Source organism: Python bivittatus, unplaced genomic scaffold, assembly GCF_059951505.1.
Source record: "Python bivittatus isolate LINGU-HERP-01145 unplaced genomic scaffold, Pbiv_v1 ctg000080_np1212, whole genome shotgun sequence".
NCBI classification, from domain to species: Eukaryota; Metazoa; Chordata; class Lepidosauria; order Squamata; family Pythonidae; genus Python; species Python bivittatus.
In genome coordinates this window covers 82,141,550-82,159,370 of record NW_028277035.1, presented here as the reverse complement: position 1 = coordinate 82,159,370, position 17,821 = coordinate 82,141,550, and the positions used below count along the sequence as shown (strand labels likewise).

Genomic DNA, 17,821 nt, shown 5'->3' with positions numbered 1-17,821 from the left:
TTGTGCTCAGGATGGGGTGAGAAAAAGGGATTTATACGGCTAGTTTTAGCTAGCTCTGGTTTGAAAGTGATTGACAGAAGCCCTGTGTGCAGACTTGGATCATGAAGGGTTATCAGATTGGGCGTTGACATGGCATTCAGCTAGATAGTTCTCTAGGAGTGACTCCCCTTAATCCAGTGTTGTCCAAACTTGGCCACTTTAAGATAAGTGGACTTCAACTCCCAGAATTCCCCAGCCAGGACAACACTGCCTTAATCTAATGAAGAGAGAAAGCACATGCATAAATCAAAGAAAGAGTCACATGAACAACAAGTATTCAGGCCTTCGTGGCAGTATTTGTATTCCCAGCCCTCATCCACGTTTCTGGACTCGCTGCAAAATGGATTGTAAAATCAAGGTATCAGGCTAGGGGCAAGTAACAGGCACAGCTACTCACAGACAAAGGCCTACCATGTCTGAACTCTCTTTTAATAGCTAGCCTTTTGTTGTTGATGTTCCATTTTATTAGAAATCTGAAATAGTCACCAAAAGGAGCTCGCACAAAATTCAATTACCTTTTGCCCCTTAATGTTCTTTGTTACAGATATTTTTCTTGCCATTTAGAATTTTGTTCTATCATTACTGAAATGATGATTCTGTCAGTATAGAGATGGGTATACTGTGACCAGTATCAATCAAATGCTGAAGATAAATAACTCTTCCCACAAACTTCTTTCACTATAATTGCTCATACAATTTGCAGTTCAACAGGCAATAATAACCCTTTCTCAAAGCCCAGAAGAGTTTGAAAGAGATACAAATAACATTTCTACCAGGCACACTGTGAGTGAAAACATTTCTGTATATTGTACGTGACCTAGATCTAAACCACAATACGTGAAAAACATAAAAATTTGACTATAGCATTTTAAATTCACCACTTTTTTTTTTTTTTTTGCACCATTTCAACCCAGCTTGTAGAAGGTTGCTGCTGAATGTGGAGCTCCAGCAGGTGGCTATGGAGTGCCTGGCTGCACAGCTGTCACTCTTTTTGTCTCGTATGTCCACTTCTGAACTTCCAAGGTCATCAGAATGTAGAATACCTGACCAGGTAGTTGAGAGGGAGAGGCCCAATGCTAATAGCTGGTGGCAGACAATGTGCTTGCTCTAGGACAGGGGTCCTCAAAGTACGGCCCGTGGGCCGGATAGGGCCCACCAGGGTCATTTATCCGGCCCGCCCGCCTGATTGGCCGCCGCCACTGCTGTCTGTCAGAAGCAGAAGTGTCGGGGCTGTGTCGGGAGCTGCAGGCGATGCATGAGGAGGGAGATCACAGAGCCGGACTATTCTACATGACAGGTATGCCGGGTCCGGTGGCTCTCCTCCTCTCCTCATACTCCGCGGGAGGGATCCTCTGTGCAAACTATAGTCTGGCCCCCCAACATTCTGAGGGACCGTGAACTGGTCCCCTGTTTAAAAACTTTGAGGACCCCTGTTCTAGGAAGTCAGCTGTTCAAACAGTGGCTTCTGACAGTCTTCAGCTAAGTCAAAGGTCTTATTCATTCCACCAGGACTTCCAATTTGCTGTCTGAGTGGGGAGGCTCAATATATCTCATAACTGGAGTGGTCCTAGATCAGAAATAACAGCTTTATGTTATCTTATATCAGTGCATGGTAGAAATACCACCATTCTGTTATGTAACAGCGTAAGTATGTTAATACTTGCACCTAGATCATTCAGACTGCCTGCCATTCAAGACCAGGCTAAGAATAGAGTTAAAGAGGCTTGATATGATTCCCTGAAGGTCAAGGAAGGAGGCTGAAGTTTCACAGTGGATAGCAGAAAGTTATCTTAAAAAAAAAACAGCATAGGAAAAATATTGTCATATTCTTTATATATTTTTAAAAGATGTTTTCACAGGATTTGAAAAAAATATCTTTTTAAAGAAAAGGCTGTATCTCTTAGGAATATTTTAGGATTTTTAAAAAAAAAAAAATTTTTGCTGGCAGTGATTTGGCAAGTCTTTGGATTCTTTCTGTGTCTTTGTTCCAGGAAACATTCTTTGTCTCCTTCTGACATTTTAGGAAGAGGTGTGTCCCTCAGAGACAAGCCTCGTAATTCTGAGAAAGGCTTGGCATGTAAGGAACTGAACGCATTTTCAAAGGAGCCTGATTATTTTGAGTCATATTCTGTTGACACTGAAGACAAATTCCATCAACTGCAAGTTTTCACCTCACCCAACCTCCTTCCTTCTTGCCAAAGCATTGAGTTTTATCAAAACATTCATATTGCCGTGATATGCTTCATGAACCTACCTTTCCTCAGGAAGGTAATATTCTTTGTGGGTTTGGCTGGCTTGAAGGCTATTTTGTTTCCTGGCAGGAAAGCCTTCATGTGGCAGCAGAGTTCAGAAATGAGTCTGTGGGAGATTTGTGGAGAATATCTTCAACAATTGCTTGCTAAAAAAGATGAAGCTCTGGGATGTTAATCTTAACAATTCCTTTATTTTGACTTCTACACCACATCCTGGGCTTAGGCAGGATGAAGAAAGAAAATATGTTTAAACATCCTTTTAAAAACCAGGCTAAATGGCACATGAGTTCACATTTTCGCTTCTTAATCTTGGCATCCGGGAACGCACATTCCATTACTTTCTGAAACTAAGAACGCTATCCACTGTAATCCTGGTGTCTTGGTTAGAGTAAAGGCAATACATCTGGGCAGATGTTCCCACACAGCTTTCTGGGACTCTTTGTAGATTCCTTGTGTTGAGGAGCCATTCCTAATGGTTACTTGAGATTTGATCTCTGGATGTTTGCTCTGGGAAAGAGCTTTAAAAGTGGGTGCGAGGCAACTCTTTGAATGTCTTCCAATATCTTACCGTATGAAGTGTGGTGATTTAAACAAGATTAATGACAAGAATGATTCCCAAAACCCCTTCTGACCATTGCCACTGAAAATTGGTGGAATGGTTTCCATTTTAAGGTAGTGAACATATATAGGCTGTAAACCCTCCATTAGGTTTAATATATTTAAACTCAACCTACTAAACAGTATTTGTGTAGGGAATAATGGAAGATAGGAGTACTATGTTTACCACCTGGAGCTCATGGAGGAAAGGAAAGCTGTAAATCCAACAAATAAATAATGACCAACTCCATAATTCCTTCAAAAATCTTTAATTCCTTCAGAAATTCTGCCACACTTACTTTGAATCATCCCTCCCACCTACTACAGGGCTCCCCACCAGAAATTGTTAATTGCAGCTCCTGCCTGACCCTACTATTAACCAAATATGCCTTAGATTCAATGTACAAGTACTTCTGTTCCTATAGTGGTGATCTACAAACGTCTATGACTTAGCATGTTTGTTAGTCTTGCAAGGTAACAAGGCAGTTTTATTTCCAATCAATGCGGCCTGAATTTGGAAAAATAATTTTAAGACAAACACAAGGCCTTTAGAGGAGAAAAAGAGATGAAAGTTAAATTTCTAGTGAGGTAATAGCCACAATGCTATAATTCATGTCCCTTGTATGTTTTGAAATAGAAAACTTATTGCAGATTTCTTGTTGGTTTTGAATGATTTATAAGGATTTACTGGTGGCACAGTGTTACAATCTATGTTGTCATGGAAATAGTATTGAATTTATAGTTCCATTTATCCAAAATGATTTTCCAGACTTCATTTCATGGTGAATCATATGGCTGTTACTCTGAGTACAAAGCAATTTTGGGGTGGAAAAAAAGTTTCATGTCATGAAAAACAAAAACACTAAGGCAGTTTCATTACAGAAATACAAATGAATGTAATATATAGTGTTGAATCCAACTTTACTGTCTAAAACTCATGACTAGGGTTTGGGGGTGCATATTATTTCTGAAAATTGTCTACATATGGATCAATGCCAATTTCATACATAACTGTGCCATGATATGGGCATGTGTAGGTGGCTGAATTGATTGTAATTTTCTTGATGTGCCGCTGTTGATCCCCATAAGCTGTCTTGACCTCAGGTTATTGTTTCTTCATAAAGCACAGCTGATTGAATTGTCTTGATGTTGGCTCAGTCAACATCAAAATAAGCATATCTTACCATCTATTTAACTACCACCAGTTTTAATGTACCAGGGAGGTGTTTCAGAAAATGCATTTCATATGCATAGATGAAGTGCAATGCAGACAACTGCTTTCTGATCTACCTCTTCCCAGATGAGAGAAGAGCTAGATAGGAAGTTTCTTACAGATAGGAAGTTGTTTGGCATTCAGAAAGGTAAAAGAAGATAGGAGTTGTGAGTAGGCTGGCATAAATGTTGTTTCCAAGAACTGGACTAGCCTGCTGTGTGGGCATCAAGACCTGAGCTCCTCTCAGACTTGGTTAACACTAATTAATACTTCTCTCAGGGGACATTCTTGTGGAGGCTGTTACATCCAAGGAGCTTGGCCTCATAATTAAACACTCCTGCAGGATTCAGCCTTCTCTTCCTTCACGTGATAGTGGTACTGATGCTCCTCAGGATTCAGAATTAGGGATTGCAATGAGAATCCACTGAGTTTGAAGAGGTGGGATATGATTGATTCTGAATTACCAAGTAAGGGAAATCCTACATGCTCAGTTTCTTTGATCTGTACTGTAATTTCATCTATCTCTTCACAGTCTAAGGTAGTCATGACACATAGAAGAATATAGATGGATGTGTGTTTATTTGTTGAGTGTGAGCAAACCCCATCCTGTGACAAAATATAGTGCATTTCAGTATTGTCTCTTCTCCCTATCATTAGAGTTGGGCAAGGTTATGCTGGTTGCTGGATTGCTATTACAATGTTGTAATAGGTTACATGTGGACTAACCAAGGGAGGCTGAATCCCAACAAGGTGAATGTTCTACTGATCAGTGATTCCCAAATCTGGGAATCAAATAAAAGTGGCTCAGCCTTTGCATATGATTTGGAAGGTGCAATTAGTACAGAAAGCATTTACTTTTAGTTTTACAGCTACTGTACAGGCTTTCGATATACTGTACATCTAACTTAAAGCTTTTGGTAATAATGTTTAAAATTTAAATTGGGATTGACAATTTGAGGGGGAGGGATCCATGATACTGCATAATAGCCCAGGGGCACACCCCAAATTGTTTGAAATTTTGCACAATCACAAAACCTCACAAGTTTTCAGCACTGTTTAAAGTATGTTTGTGAAAGATTTCTTGAGATTTAGGTGTGAGGAAAATACATCTTTGGGTGAAGGAAAGAAGTTTTTAGAGGCCTCAGATGTCACCTTAATAGAACTGAAATAGAAAGAAATGTGCAGCACTCTTGAAGCTGGCTGGTTGTAAAGAATTTATTCAACTGGTGTGAACTGGGCTGGTTGTGAAAAGCCTTATCTCAAAGCCTCATCACAGGCATCCCAATACACAAAGCATCTGTCTTGCAGTTCTTCCTGGCATTTGGCACCTTGAACTAACTTGTTTCTTCCTCTGAGTAAGGCTATTGCTTTCCTTGAAGATAGTAGACAAGAAGAAGGGCAAATACACGAGGCATCTCTCTTGAAGGAGGATGAGATAAAGGGGCCGAAAGTAACTTGAGATCTATTGCTTACTGATGTATGCCTGCATCATCACATGAATATGTATATATGCATCTTTTCCCCTTCCCCTTCTTGTATAAATGTATAAATATCAGGCTATCCATTTTGCCCGGAGAGGAGTGTTCCCACTAACTTTTGGTGGGTCCCCTCCAGTGTACACTTCTAATAAACACTGCAGTGAAGCCTTGATTATTTTGCATCTGAGTCCTGCATTTTGATCCCATATAGGTGATTATTTTTATTTGTATTTAATCATGTGAGTAACCATTGGATATACTAGTGAATGTCCTGATGTTCATAGGTGCTGTGTGGTCAAACTCTACCCTAAATAGTTTGAGGCTCAGTGTTTGTGCAAGCAGCTCATCTACCCAAGAGTAAGATCTCCCTGAGTATTGAAATCTGCTGAGGCGTAACTATACAGTACTATAAAATACTTAAGAGAGGGTCTTTTTGATTGTGGCACCCTAGTCATGGCACGCTCTCCCCACATTGACCTACTTGGCACTGAGAGTCTTTTATTTTTCTGCCAAGTTAAGATCTGGCTAGTCTCCCAAGCTTCTGGCTTTTATTGATTGTATAATAGTTGTGCTTTGTTTGTTGGTTTATTTTGTGATTTATTGTTTTAGGAGTTTAAGTTGGTTTGTTTTATTGATTGCGTTTCATCCTGAGATTTATGGATGAAGGGCTGGTTGGAAAGGGAAAGGAAAGAAAAGATTAATTCCACCTGGGTGGATCAAAGGGAAAATGAAATAGTAGATCTCATTCTACAAATCCAGTTGGAAACCATGTCACTTGGCTCTTTCAGTCATAAAAATGCTCACAATCAATTCTACCTGATTGCCATAATAATATGCAAAAACTGGTTCTTTCCTCTTTAGTCTGCATCCATTTTTCTTTTGTATTTGTCTATTGGTTTATCTGTCATCATCTCCAGCTGTGAATTGCCTTAGCCCAAGGGTAATTCAGAAGAAGCATGATAAATACATAAATAGTATGTGACAAGCTACAGAAATTAGCAACTCAAATTCTGAAAGGGTTACAGCTAATGCTAAAGCATTTGGGGCTTTTCGTTTGACATAAAAAGATGAGTAAGTGGGAAAGTAATAGATTGTTGTTGTCTTTAAATTATTAATGGTTTGGAGACAGAGGAGTGAGATATTTTGTCTCCCACTCTTATAACACTGCAACTTAGCCAAGTAATAGCCATGAGCTTAAACGGGTTTTTAAAAATGGACAAGAAGATAATGAAGAATTAATTTTCAATTCACAGAGTGCCAAGAGAGTATATATCTAAGGTTAAGAAAATAAAGATCTGTTCCCATGAATGCTAGTTCCTTGGAAATATTTTTCTGGCCACTATGGAAGAAGGAAACTAAGAGTAGTTCACTCATAATCAGACTTACATGGGTTTCACATTCTTTAAAAATTTTATCAAAAGATACTGTTTGGGATGTTGCATCATCTAGTTCAGGGTTCCTCAACCTTGGTGACTTGAAGATGTGTGGACTTCAACTCCCAGAATTCCCCAGCCAGCCAATTTTGGGAGTTGAAGTCCACACATCTTCAGGTCGCCAAGGTTGAGGAACCCTCATCTAGTTAATCACCTTGCCCTTAAAACAGAAGAAAAAAAAAAGATTAGGAAAAGCATTTGCTTCTTGTTTTTCTTTTCTTTTCTTTTCTTTTCTTTTCTTTTCTTTTCTTTTCTTTTCTAATTCTCTGAAATGTACATTTCTAGCCCTCTGGCTTTAATGTTTGATCAGTTAGAGCAATAAAAAAGATAAATCACAGCCCAACATAATGTTAAGTATGCTTAAGCCAGCTGAAAGCAGTAGGTTTAAGCATGTTTCTCTGTTTGCAGGATTGTGGCCATAAAGTCATTATGTCATGAGTTCCTTACATTTGGTTTGAAAATGGTATTTAGACTGCAAAGTCTGTTGAATTCCAGCAACAAGAAACCAAATGCACCATGATAAAACTCTCAGTTCCCTAAATATTTTTGTCATGTGAAAAACTTCACGAAGATATTTGTTACATGCATATAGAGACTTTGCATACAATTTGATTCTGAGTAAGGATTTCATATTCTGCGGCAAGTGGTGGTTGAGAATAATTCCTTTCCACACTGCAGCTGAGAGAGGTAATAATAATTAAAGATTAGACTGTTTAATAGTTAGCTCCACTGAATCAAAGCAAATCACTCCAAATACTTCCTCCAGTATTCTGCACTCGGAATCCTTTTTCCCCTGAATTCCTCCCCAAATAATTTGGCTCTCTATCAGCTCACTTAATTATTGCCTCTGCGGATAGCTGGCTGGTCCATTATAAGGCTGACTGTTTTCAAAAAGCTTTTGGGGAAGGCTGAAGCAGCCTTCTCAAACCATATTGTTGGACTACAGTTCCCATCACCTGGAGCCAGCATCATATCACCAGGGAGCATAGGAATGCTGAACAAAATTAAATGCTGCACCTTAGTGGAACTACTTATGGGCTGGCTATTTTTACATTATTTTAAAATGCACCCATCACACTAAAAAAAAAGTATTATTGCATTGCATTTTTAAAATATTATTCTGGTTTTAATGTACATTTCAGTTTTGTACATTGCTAGGGAATGCATGGCAGGACAGGTAGCATGTAAATATTTTAAATAAATGTTAAATATAGTCAATTATGAAAAAATAGTGCAGCAAACTGTAGCAACAATTCCTGGAAATCCTGATTCCTATTTATATTTTTGTATTCTCTCATTGAAGGAGTAACTTTCAGTGGGAGATCAAATTAAAACATATTTTAGTGATTTGCTTTTTTTTCCCCTAAACCTTGAATTATAGATGGTTTCCAGGCAACTTTATAGAGGGTTTCCAGCTGAGTAAGAAGAATGGAACTGTTAGGATTCCCTTGGACACAGATTATTGTTTACAAAGAAAACAAGGGAGTTAAGACAGACCATAAGTAAGTTGGTCCTCAGGTTCTCATTTTCCAGCTTAGTTGCAGTCCAGCCACAGCTCTTCTCTCTCTGTCTGGAAGAGCAGCTTTTGAATACAAAATTGGCGATCAGAAGACCTGCCACTTGTCATTTACCTTATGAAGGTCTCTGAAAGTTGATTTGATCCTAGCTTCTTTTAATGATCCATAGTCTAAACAAACTAAAGTTCTTTGGCACCATGCATTATGGGAACTGGAATTAGTTTCAAACCAGGAGGACACAATGTTATGCCCTTTTTAGTACATGTGAACAAGGATAAATTAATGAGAGGAATTTAACTCACTCCATCTTATAGCAAGAAACCATTGTTTTTCATATTTACTAGTAACTTGGATGGCTTAAAAACTTAATTTGCAGTGAGCTGATTGAATGTGTCAATACTATTAATGGCCCATGATTTCAAAAGGAAGAAGTTGTTACTAGCTATTTGCAAATTTGTGGTTCACATTGGCTATGTGAATAAGAGTCAGAATTATAGTTCCATCCCAACAACGTCCAAATATGATTCGCAGTGCACACAATAATTCTTAAAGATTGATTCAGTTGTTCTGAAAACACCTGCAAGTACTTTATTTACAGTTTAACATGGCAGCCAAACACAGGATATGGAGCTATTATTGTATGGAACTAACCATACAGGTAGTCTCCAGTTTAAGAATGAGTTCCATTCCCAAGGTCTGTCCTTAAGTTGAATTTGTATGTAAGCCGGTTTGTTTAACTCAAACCATTGTGTATTTAACTCAAATCATTTGTATTTAGCTCACATTTTGCTATAGTAGGCTCCATGCTTAACTATGGGTCATCTGTAAACTGGGTGTCCTTAAGATGGGGACTACCTGTACTTGCAACCCCCACCTCAGGACGCACAGTTTTATAGCTGCCTTCCTTGGAGGGAGGTATCAGTGGGTTTGGGTGCTCTAACCAAGTTTTGTGACTTATTATGATGTTTGAACAGGGTATATATCTGAGCCAAACACTGGAGAAGAATTGTTCTTTTCATGCCATTATTAAAATGTTTCCAAAGACATTTGGCTTGCCAATACTGGAAACAGGATTTTTATTTTGTTCAATTTATAAGGCTGCCCACTTGCCAGGTGATTCTGGAGACTGGATTTGATAAATGTTGGTCTTTATGGTTTGAGAAGCATAATGGATATCCTTAAATCTAGGTCTGTGTGGCCACTGTCTCAACTGTTTACAATATAATATTACTTTTTAGTTTTAAAAATACAGATTATGTTAAAAAGAAAGACAGAGATATAAACTCATTCTGTTTTACATACAGAAGATACTTCATCAGACAAAGTAGTATTCATCAGTTTTTTCATTGGGTTGAGGGAGTACCAGTTCAGAAGCTGAAATTGAGTACATATCTATAATCAAAGATTGTAAATCTGGTGTAACTCTGTCTTTCCAATAGTGAATAATTAACTTCTTTGTGATGTGATAAATCCATACTTCTTCATATAGTGATAAAGGCCAAAGCACATTAATATGCTTATATTAATTATAATTTATGATTAAATAATTTATGTTTAAAATTAAATCTTTAATCCATAATCGAGGAAAGTTTCTTTGGAAAATTATTCTGAAATATAGGAATTCGAACAACAATCATCATCAGTTGCAGACCTATCTGGGACATGAGAATCTTGCTCTAGTGACTCATGCCCTTGCCACCAATCGGTTAGACTACTGCTATACACTGTACACAAGGCTGCCTTTAAATGCCACTCAGAAGCTTCAGTTGATCCAAACTGGCACCATAAGTCTATTATCTAATATTCACCAGTCAGAGTACATTACATGTGTACTATGGCCTTCCTTTTGGCTTCTGGGTGCAAGTGGCTTCCTTTTGGCTTCTGGGTGCAATTTAAAGTGCTGGTGTTAACCTATAACACCCTTTATGGCTTAGCACCAAGCTATCTTCAGGACCGCATTCACCCTCTTGAATCAGCCCAACCTATTAGGTCTTGTTAGGAAAAGCAACTGGTGGTTCTCCACTTCCAAGGGATGTGGAATGCCAAGACATAGACACACTGCTTTTCTGTAGCAGTGCTGGCCCTTGGAATGGCCTCTCACTAAAGTTAGATTATCTTCAACTTTAGTCACCTTCCAGAAACAGTTGAAGATGGAGCTTTTTCAGAGAATACAGTGGTACCTCGGGTCACGAACTCAATTCGTTCTGCGACTCTTGTCGCGACCCGAATTGGTCGTGACCCGAATCAAATTTTCCCATAAGGTTCAATATAAATACGGTTAATCCATTCTGACCCCCACGAATGTGGCCGCCAACCAATTTTGGTTGCAACCGGAATCAAATTTTCCCATAAGGTTCAATATAAATACAGTTAATCCGTTCTGAATCATATGTATTTTTTTTTAAACCACAAAAATATGAAACAAAGTACAGTACAGTACGAAGAGAGAGAACACTAACCTTGCTCGAGGCGACTTCTGGCGTGGAGGACAGGAAGGTGGGTGGGGAGGCGGATATTGTTTGGAGGGAGAGTCCCCCTCCCTACAGGAAGCCACGACCACGTGTCACAGGAGGGAAAATGGCTGCGGATCCTGTTCATCACCCGATGCGGAGTTCGCGCATGGAAGCAAAATTTTGCGAACGGTGCTGTTCGTGAACCGAATTGTTCGTGAACAGAAGCGTTCGTGACCCGAGGTACCACTGTATTTGGCAGCTGAGGCCTGTTTTTTGGATTGTTCTGCTGGATTGCTTTTTGGATTTTGGGCCTGTATGTTTTCTGTCCTTTGACTTTCTTAGATTATGGTTGTTTAATATTTGCATTATTGTGAAACTGTTGAGAGTCCCATGAGAAATGCAATGAATAAATGAATAAACAGTTAATCCCTCATTTATTACACATTTCCATAGAAATAGATATGAGCACCCATGGGGAGTGGCTCAGATTTACTTCAACTAATATATGATAAATTTCTGAATTGCTTAACAGTATCAGTAAATTTTTGTATAGGGGATACATAACTACCAATAAAACATATGTCATCAGTAACGGTTTATGCTGAGTCACAGTTATACCTGAAATATAATTGGTTTGTATAATACAGCAGGACAACAGTTCCAACACCAATTGAAAGGTAGGGGAGATAAAGGACATTCCTCATAAGTTCCAGCGAACATCTTCATAAAAGAAGAAAGAATCCATTTTTAATCACCTAATGCAAGGAGTTAATCCAGTTGACAAAAAACAGAAGTAATCTGTATTTAAACAACATTCATTTCAGATACTTCCAATATACCATGTCAAAAGTTTTATCCACATCCAGGGAGACCAGTGATGATGATGACATCAAATATTATATTTGTAAAACTTTGAATCAAATCAGTGCCCTTCTTTATACTTATGGACGCATACAAAAAACATGAATTTCCTTAAAATATTATCAAGATGGTCTGAAATTGTTTGGCATTTACTGAATATTGTTATTCTACCATAATATGCTATAAATATGTTTATGAATTTTATTTGAGAAAGGTTGGAATTTAGTTTATTGTGAATGAGCAATAAAATATAATGTATACTCATTAACTTGGCGGTTTTATTGATTTCAGGTAAATGGAACTCAGGCAGTCCAACTGAAGGCCAAATTGTGTTTAATTTGAACATCAGTGCACGAATATATCATGTTGAATTTTTTTGTATAAATTGAGTTTTTCCCAAACCTGGAGGCTGTTAATTTGTATGGGATTGTGAATGATCTATGAGGCTGGAAATAAGAAGTCAACACAATTAACACTTATCTTCTAGCTCTGCCAAGCCAATGTATTCTCTGCTGAATTCCCATGGTCTTCATCAGGAAATAAAAAGATAAGGGTGGCAAAAGCATTTGGTGCACTTGTGTAATTTTCCACTCTGATTTATATCGACATACACACATAAAATGGCATCTTGTAATATTTCACTCACTTCAAATTTGATGATGACCCTTAGAGGTAGTCCAGACAAGAAGTACCAACCATGAGTACTAACACTACCTTTATTGCAAAGTTACAGTAACAGAATCTTGCAAGTCTGAAAGTGCATCTCTCCCCCCTCAGAGGAGGAGTGTCCCCTCTGAGACATTTGCCATAGTCCATTGCTTCTGTGGGCTCAGCTGCCTCTTATCTGACCATTACCTAGTCTGCTTCTGCTCCTCCTATCTCTCAAGGACATGCTCACAGACCATTACATCTGGGAAGGAAATTCTGCTTTGTTTGGAGGGCCTCATTCTGCTGAGAGTTCTGCCTCTTGGCATCACTGGGTTCAAGAGTACAACATAAATAGTTGGCCATTGAACAATTTTCTGTTAGTGCCATTTTCAGAATTCAGAATGTTTTTGTTTCCATAGTTAAAACAAAGTACACTTTTGCTCTTCGGGGTTATAGATTAGATATGAAAATGTGCTAATTTGGGTTATAGAAATCAAACCAAATTAAAATGCATTAACTAGATTATTCTGAAATATTAGGTGGTAAAGAAGAATATCCTGACATTTTTAAAATAGTTGCAGGTAACTATTACGGGGAATGTTGTAATGGAGTATTAAACTAGAATATCCCAAGCACAGTCTGTAATTCCTCTGCTCTACATTGCTTTCATGCCAGTTAAGAGCCTTGGGAGAAAAGAATCATGATGGTTTTGAGCTTCCAAAGACAAGCTGTCTCATATTTGGAAATCAAAGCTGTAGAACCTAGTGCCTTTCAGATGAGAAAGTTCTGCACCCCAAACAATTCCACCATAGGTCATACTAGCTAAGAACTCTGGGAATATCAGATGGGGAAAGCAGTATTAGAATATCTAAAGCTCAAAGTTTCAGAATATATATTTTATTGGCAAGAAGGGAGATTTAATTGGAAGTTCAGCAGCATATATGCTCTTCTTACAAAATAATCCACAGTTTCTGGCAAACAGTTTCAATTCCGGGCATCTGCAAGAAAGGCTAAAAAAGCCATTCTGGACCATTGCTGCCAGATACTGTATTACAGACAGTACTGAATTAGATACAGGTAATCCTCATTTAGCAACTGCCTCATTTAGCAACCGTTCACTGTTACGATGGTGATGAAGAAGTAACTTTATGACCAGTCCTTGCATTTATGACCTTTGCAGGTCTGTAAAACAAAGGAAAGCTGAAGTAAGATTGTAAGCACAGTTGCAGTTTCATTTAGTGACCACTTCACTTAACAACTGAGTTGCCAGTCCCAAATGTGGTTGCTAAACAAGGACTAACTGTAAATCAATTATCTAATTTACTATAATGCTAAAAACTGCAATAGCTTCATAGACAGCAAAAACAGTTTTTTTGCATCTGCTGAATCTTAATCCAGCTTGAGCATCAATTATTGTGATCTCACTTCTGCAGACTAACACACTTACTTGGAAATTGCCAAATATAGGTGATGCTACTGCTGAAGGCACCCATGTGGGTGAAGGAAATATTGAAGTGCAGATGTTGCTAACAAACTAAGGGTTTATTATCATAGAACAGCAATCAATGCACAGGTGTTGGTTATTCAACACAGACGGCCACCCACATGTTGCTGTGTGGATGCCTGCCCCTAATTTGTAGTGCCTTTCAGTTAATAAATTAGGACGGTTCCCGCAGAAGAGCAGATGGAGTAAAGCTGTTGTTTGATTGCCTTCATATTTGTGTAAGCTGTACATCACTGCAACTCGCTAATGTGCTTCCATGCCAACCAATCTCTCTTATCGGAAGGCAGAACTGTTCTTCAGTATATGTATTTTTTTTTCCGTAAGAAAGAAATCCTTTGAGAAAAAAGGTGCAGTGTTTAACCTGAGAACTAAATAATTTTTTTTGTCACAATTGTTATAAGAACCATTGTAGTTGTAAATATAACTTGATAATTCACGTAAAAGCATATGTTTTCCTAACTCTTTGTTCAGCCAGAGAAAGAAGAACCTGTGCAGAACAATCTGATAGGAAATGGATTTCAAGTTCAGGGGAGTCCCTGTCACTATCAATGGTTGATGACACACACGCCTCTTCATTACATATAAACTCATCTTTAAAACCAGGGAACTACTGGTCTATTGTTCAACCAACAACTAGGACCATGTAAGTCAGGGCTCCTCAATCTTGGTGACTTGAAGATTTGCAGATTTCCCCATGCTGGCTGGGGAATTCTGGGAGTTGAAGTCCACATATCTTCAAGTTGCCAAGGTTGAAGAGCCCTGATGTAAGTGACTAAATGAGGGCAGGAAATCTATCAGAAAGGGGCTTGAGGGTTCAAAGTTGTCATAGGACTCCATTATCTGTCATCTGACCTCTTGGATGCCTATTGTAATTAGATGCAATAGCTTAGAATTAAAAGTTCTGCGTCTATTATTAAGAGTAGTGGGTTTTAAATTGAAACTGCTTTTTTGTACATCTTCTTGTATATCATCTAATCTTCCTAACCCTGTAGGTGATAGTAATAATAAAATAACATAGGTGAGGCAGCAGGAGAGGGAAACCGAATGAGATTTATTCAGTGAACTTCATGACTAAGCCAGAGATTTAATCTTTTGTCTCCTGGGTTGACAAAAGCAACACATTATCTTGCCTTCAGGTTCTCAAAAATGGCTTTTTCTCCCATTTTTCACAGATGCAGATTTATTTCTACAACCCCGATGACTTTGACAGCTTTGGGACAGCAATCCAAGAAAAAAGGATCATAGGAACCATGGCTGTGTTTTTCCAAGTAAGTTATTTAGTGCCCCCAAAGTCTTTAATCCAAGAGATGGTAAAGTTCTTCCCCCCTTCCATTATTATTGTTGTTGTTATTGTTCATTGAATTGTTTCTCGCTTAATGAATGCATCTGTTTTCTCACTTACACCTGTCTAAATGAAGGATATTTCATATTGTCTGCTCTGCGATTTAAAATGTAAATAAGTGTTTTTAGAAACATAATGGAAATCTTTGCATGAATTATTCTGATTTTTATAGCTGCCTGACTGGTGCACAGATTGGAGAGCACATTTATCATAGAAGTTACCTTGCTATCAGAGCCCATTGCTCAGGTTTGTGGAATATTAACGGGCCGGTTAAGCTGGAGGAAAACTTTAAATTCAGTTGCAACTTGCCAGCTTATTAATCAACACTGTCAGTCCCCTTCTCCTCAACACACTTTTTTTTTCCCACTTGTAACAGCATCTTATTATAAATTGTCATGGTAACTAAATTTCTCAGGGAAACTGGTTTTTCCAATTCAGTGAATTTATGGAGCCCCCTTTTATGATGTGCTTTTTGCACGAATGTGAATGTTCAGTTGGCTCATTTACAGGTTCAGCACACCTGAGGACTTGCTGTATTTTCCAGGGGCACTGCCTGTGATGGTTGACAGGCCGAGCCAAATTGAAGCGGTCTTTGTCTCGTTAGATTGGAGAAATGGTTTTCCTTTCCCGAGCAAAGGATAAATTGAGGTGAAAGTGACGGTCTGACTTTATTCCGGAAGGCTGCCACAAGTTTACACATATAAACGATATGCCTCTCAGTGTGAAAGAGGAACCTCAAACTATTTTGTGTGAAATGTGTCTGTCTGTTTATATCTGTATCTCTCTCTCTCTCTATCCATCTGCATTAATCTTTAGCACTAGCCTAAGGGCTATGATTGGACAGTACGTTTTAGAAAAGGAGAAAGTACAGCAATAAAAATGTGCTAAGATACAGTGAAGAAAACCTACAAACATGACAGAAACAATTTTTCTGAAAGGTCTTAGGAATTATTAATGGTTTGGGAGAAACTACTATTCATACAACTATTTTGGGGTTTTCAAACCCAAAACCTATGGCATTTTATATTTATTTGTTTATTTACATTATCTACATCCTGCCTATCTTCCACAGAGATCTAGACATCACACGGCAACCAGGAAAAGACAGAAATATAAAGCAACAAATGGTAGCAGAGAAATAAAACACAGTGGCTGTATTCATACAACTCATGTAAACTGATTAAATATCTAGCAGCTGCATTTGCACAATACACTAAGCTTTATTATTATTTATGTTGATTAGATTTTTTGTGTGTGGTTTAGTGCATTGTGTAAAACCCTTCAGTTAATTTGTAGTTCAACGTACTGCACAAATCCAGGAAAGTGTGTTAATTCAGGACCCTGGCTAGAGGCATTGCGTGGATGCAGCCATTGACAAGGTTGAAACAGCAATTCGATAAAAATATCAAGAGTGTTGTATGTGAAAAAAGACTCTCCCCAAAAGGAAGGCCTTCACAACTTCTGGAAGACTTAGCAAGGAAGTGAGGTGGGCCTTCCTCCAATGAGAGTTCAAAAGCCTAAGCGTAGCTCCCCCAAAGACTCACTCCCTGGTCCTTAGCAACTTGGGGGGCAAAAATGACCTTATTCATATAAGGGAAGATAGAGTTCTCACCCTGACCACTGGGTTATTTTTTTCTCTGTCTGCATAATCAAAATCTTCAAGTATTAGGTAGAGATGTTTTATCCTGTGCCCACACTACAGTTCCATCCAGATTAGACACTGACACTCCTGGCAGTCTGCAAAAAAAAAAAAATTCTTCAGTAACAGCAGAAGAGTTGAGTAAACATCCACTTTTGCCTACAGTGATTTTTCTTACTTTTCTGCTTGCATTGCCATAGTGATAGAATGATCCCAAAGTATTTAGCTGTATTTGTCTGAATAAAAAAACAATGGAATTTTACATTATTTTACAGCTTATTATCTGTACAGCTTATTATCTTAGGGCTTGTATATGCTGTATAATTGTCTAGAAAGGTGGACCTGACCTTTGCTCAGATTTTGATTTTAATGTTTTTTGTTTATTTGGATCCATGTATTAAAAATAAACCACTTGACGTTAAAACAAAGTGTTTTAACAGGAAAGAAGATCGCTGGCTGAATTAATTCAGACATGGATATAAAAAGAAATAATTTTCATCCACAGTATATGTGTATAACATTCAAATATAGCCGAAGATTATGTTCGAAATATATATAGCAGCAAACTTTATATGAAAGGAACTAACAAAGTTTGAAGATGAACTGCCCAGATAACCTGAAGACAGTATATAATCAACAGCTAGATTATTGTCTGATGTAAATAAGAATATATTTTATTTCCAGAAGTTTTCCTTTATTTAAAGTTCCGAATGCTTGTTTGATGGACAGCATGGAACTCTGTTTTTATGTTCATTTATGTTTCTCCTTTCATTCCTTAGCTAGCATGAGTCCTGTTCAACAGATGTTAGGAGAGATCATAAACATCTTCCCAATTGTTCAGTGCT

General features: G+C 38.1%; 1 protein-coding gene across 8 annotated transcripts in view; it reads left to right on the top strand.

Moving 5' to 3' along the window:
* PTPRG (protein tyrosine phosphatase receptor type G) overlaps positions 1 to 17,821 on the top strand; it is a 610,625-nt gene that overhangs the window by 394,423 nt on the left and 198,381 nt on the right. For all 8 annotated transcript variants that reach the window (XM_088134427.1, XM_088134425.1, XM_088134422.1 and 5 more), the window contains exon 5: positions 15,168 to 15,263. In XM_088134427.1, the coding sequence (XP_087990553.1) occupies positions 15,168 to 15,263 (96 nt within the window). The remainder of the gene's footprint in view (positions 1 to 15,167; positions 15,264 to 17,821) is intronic.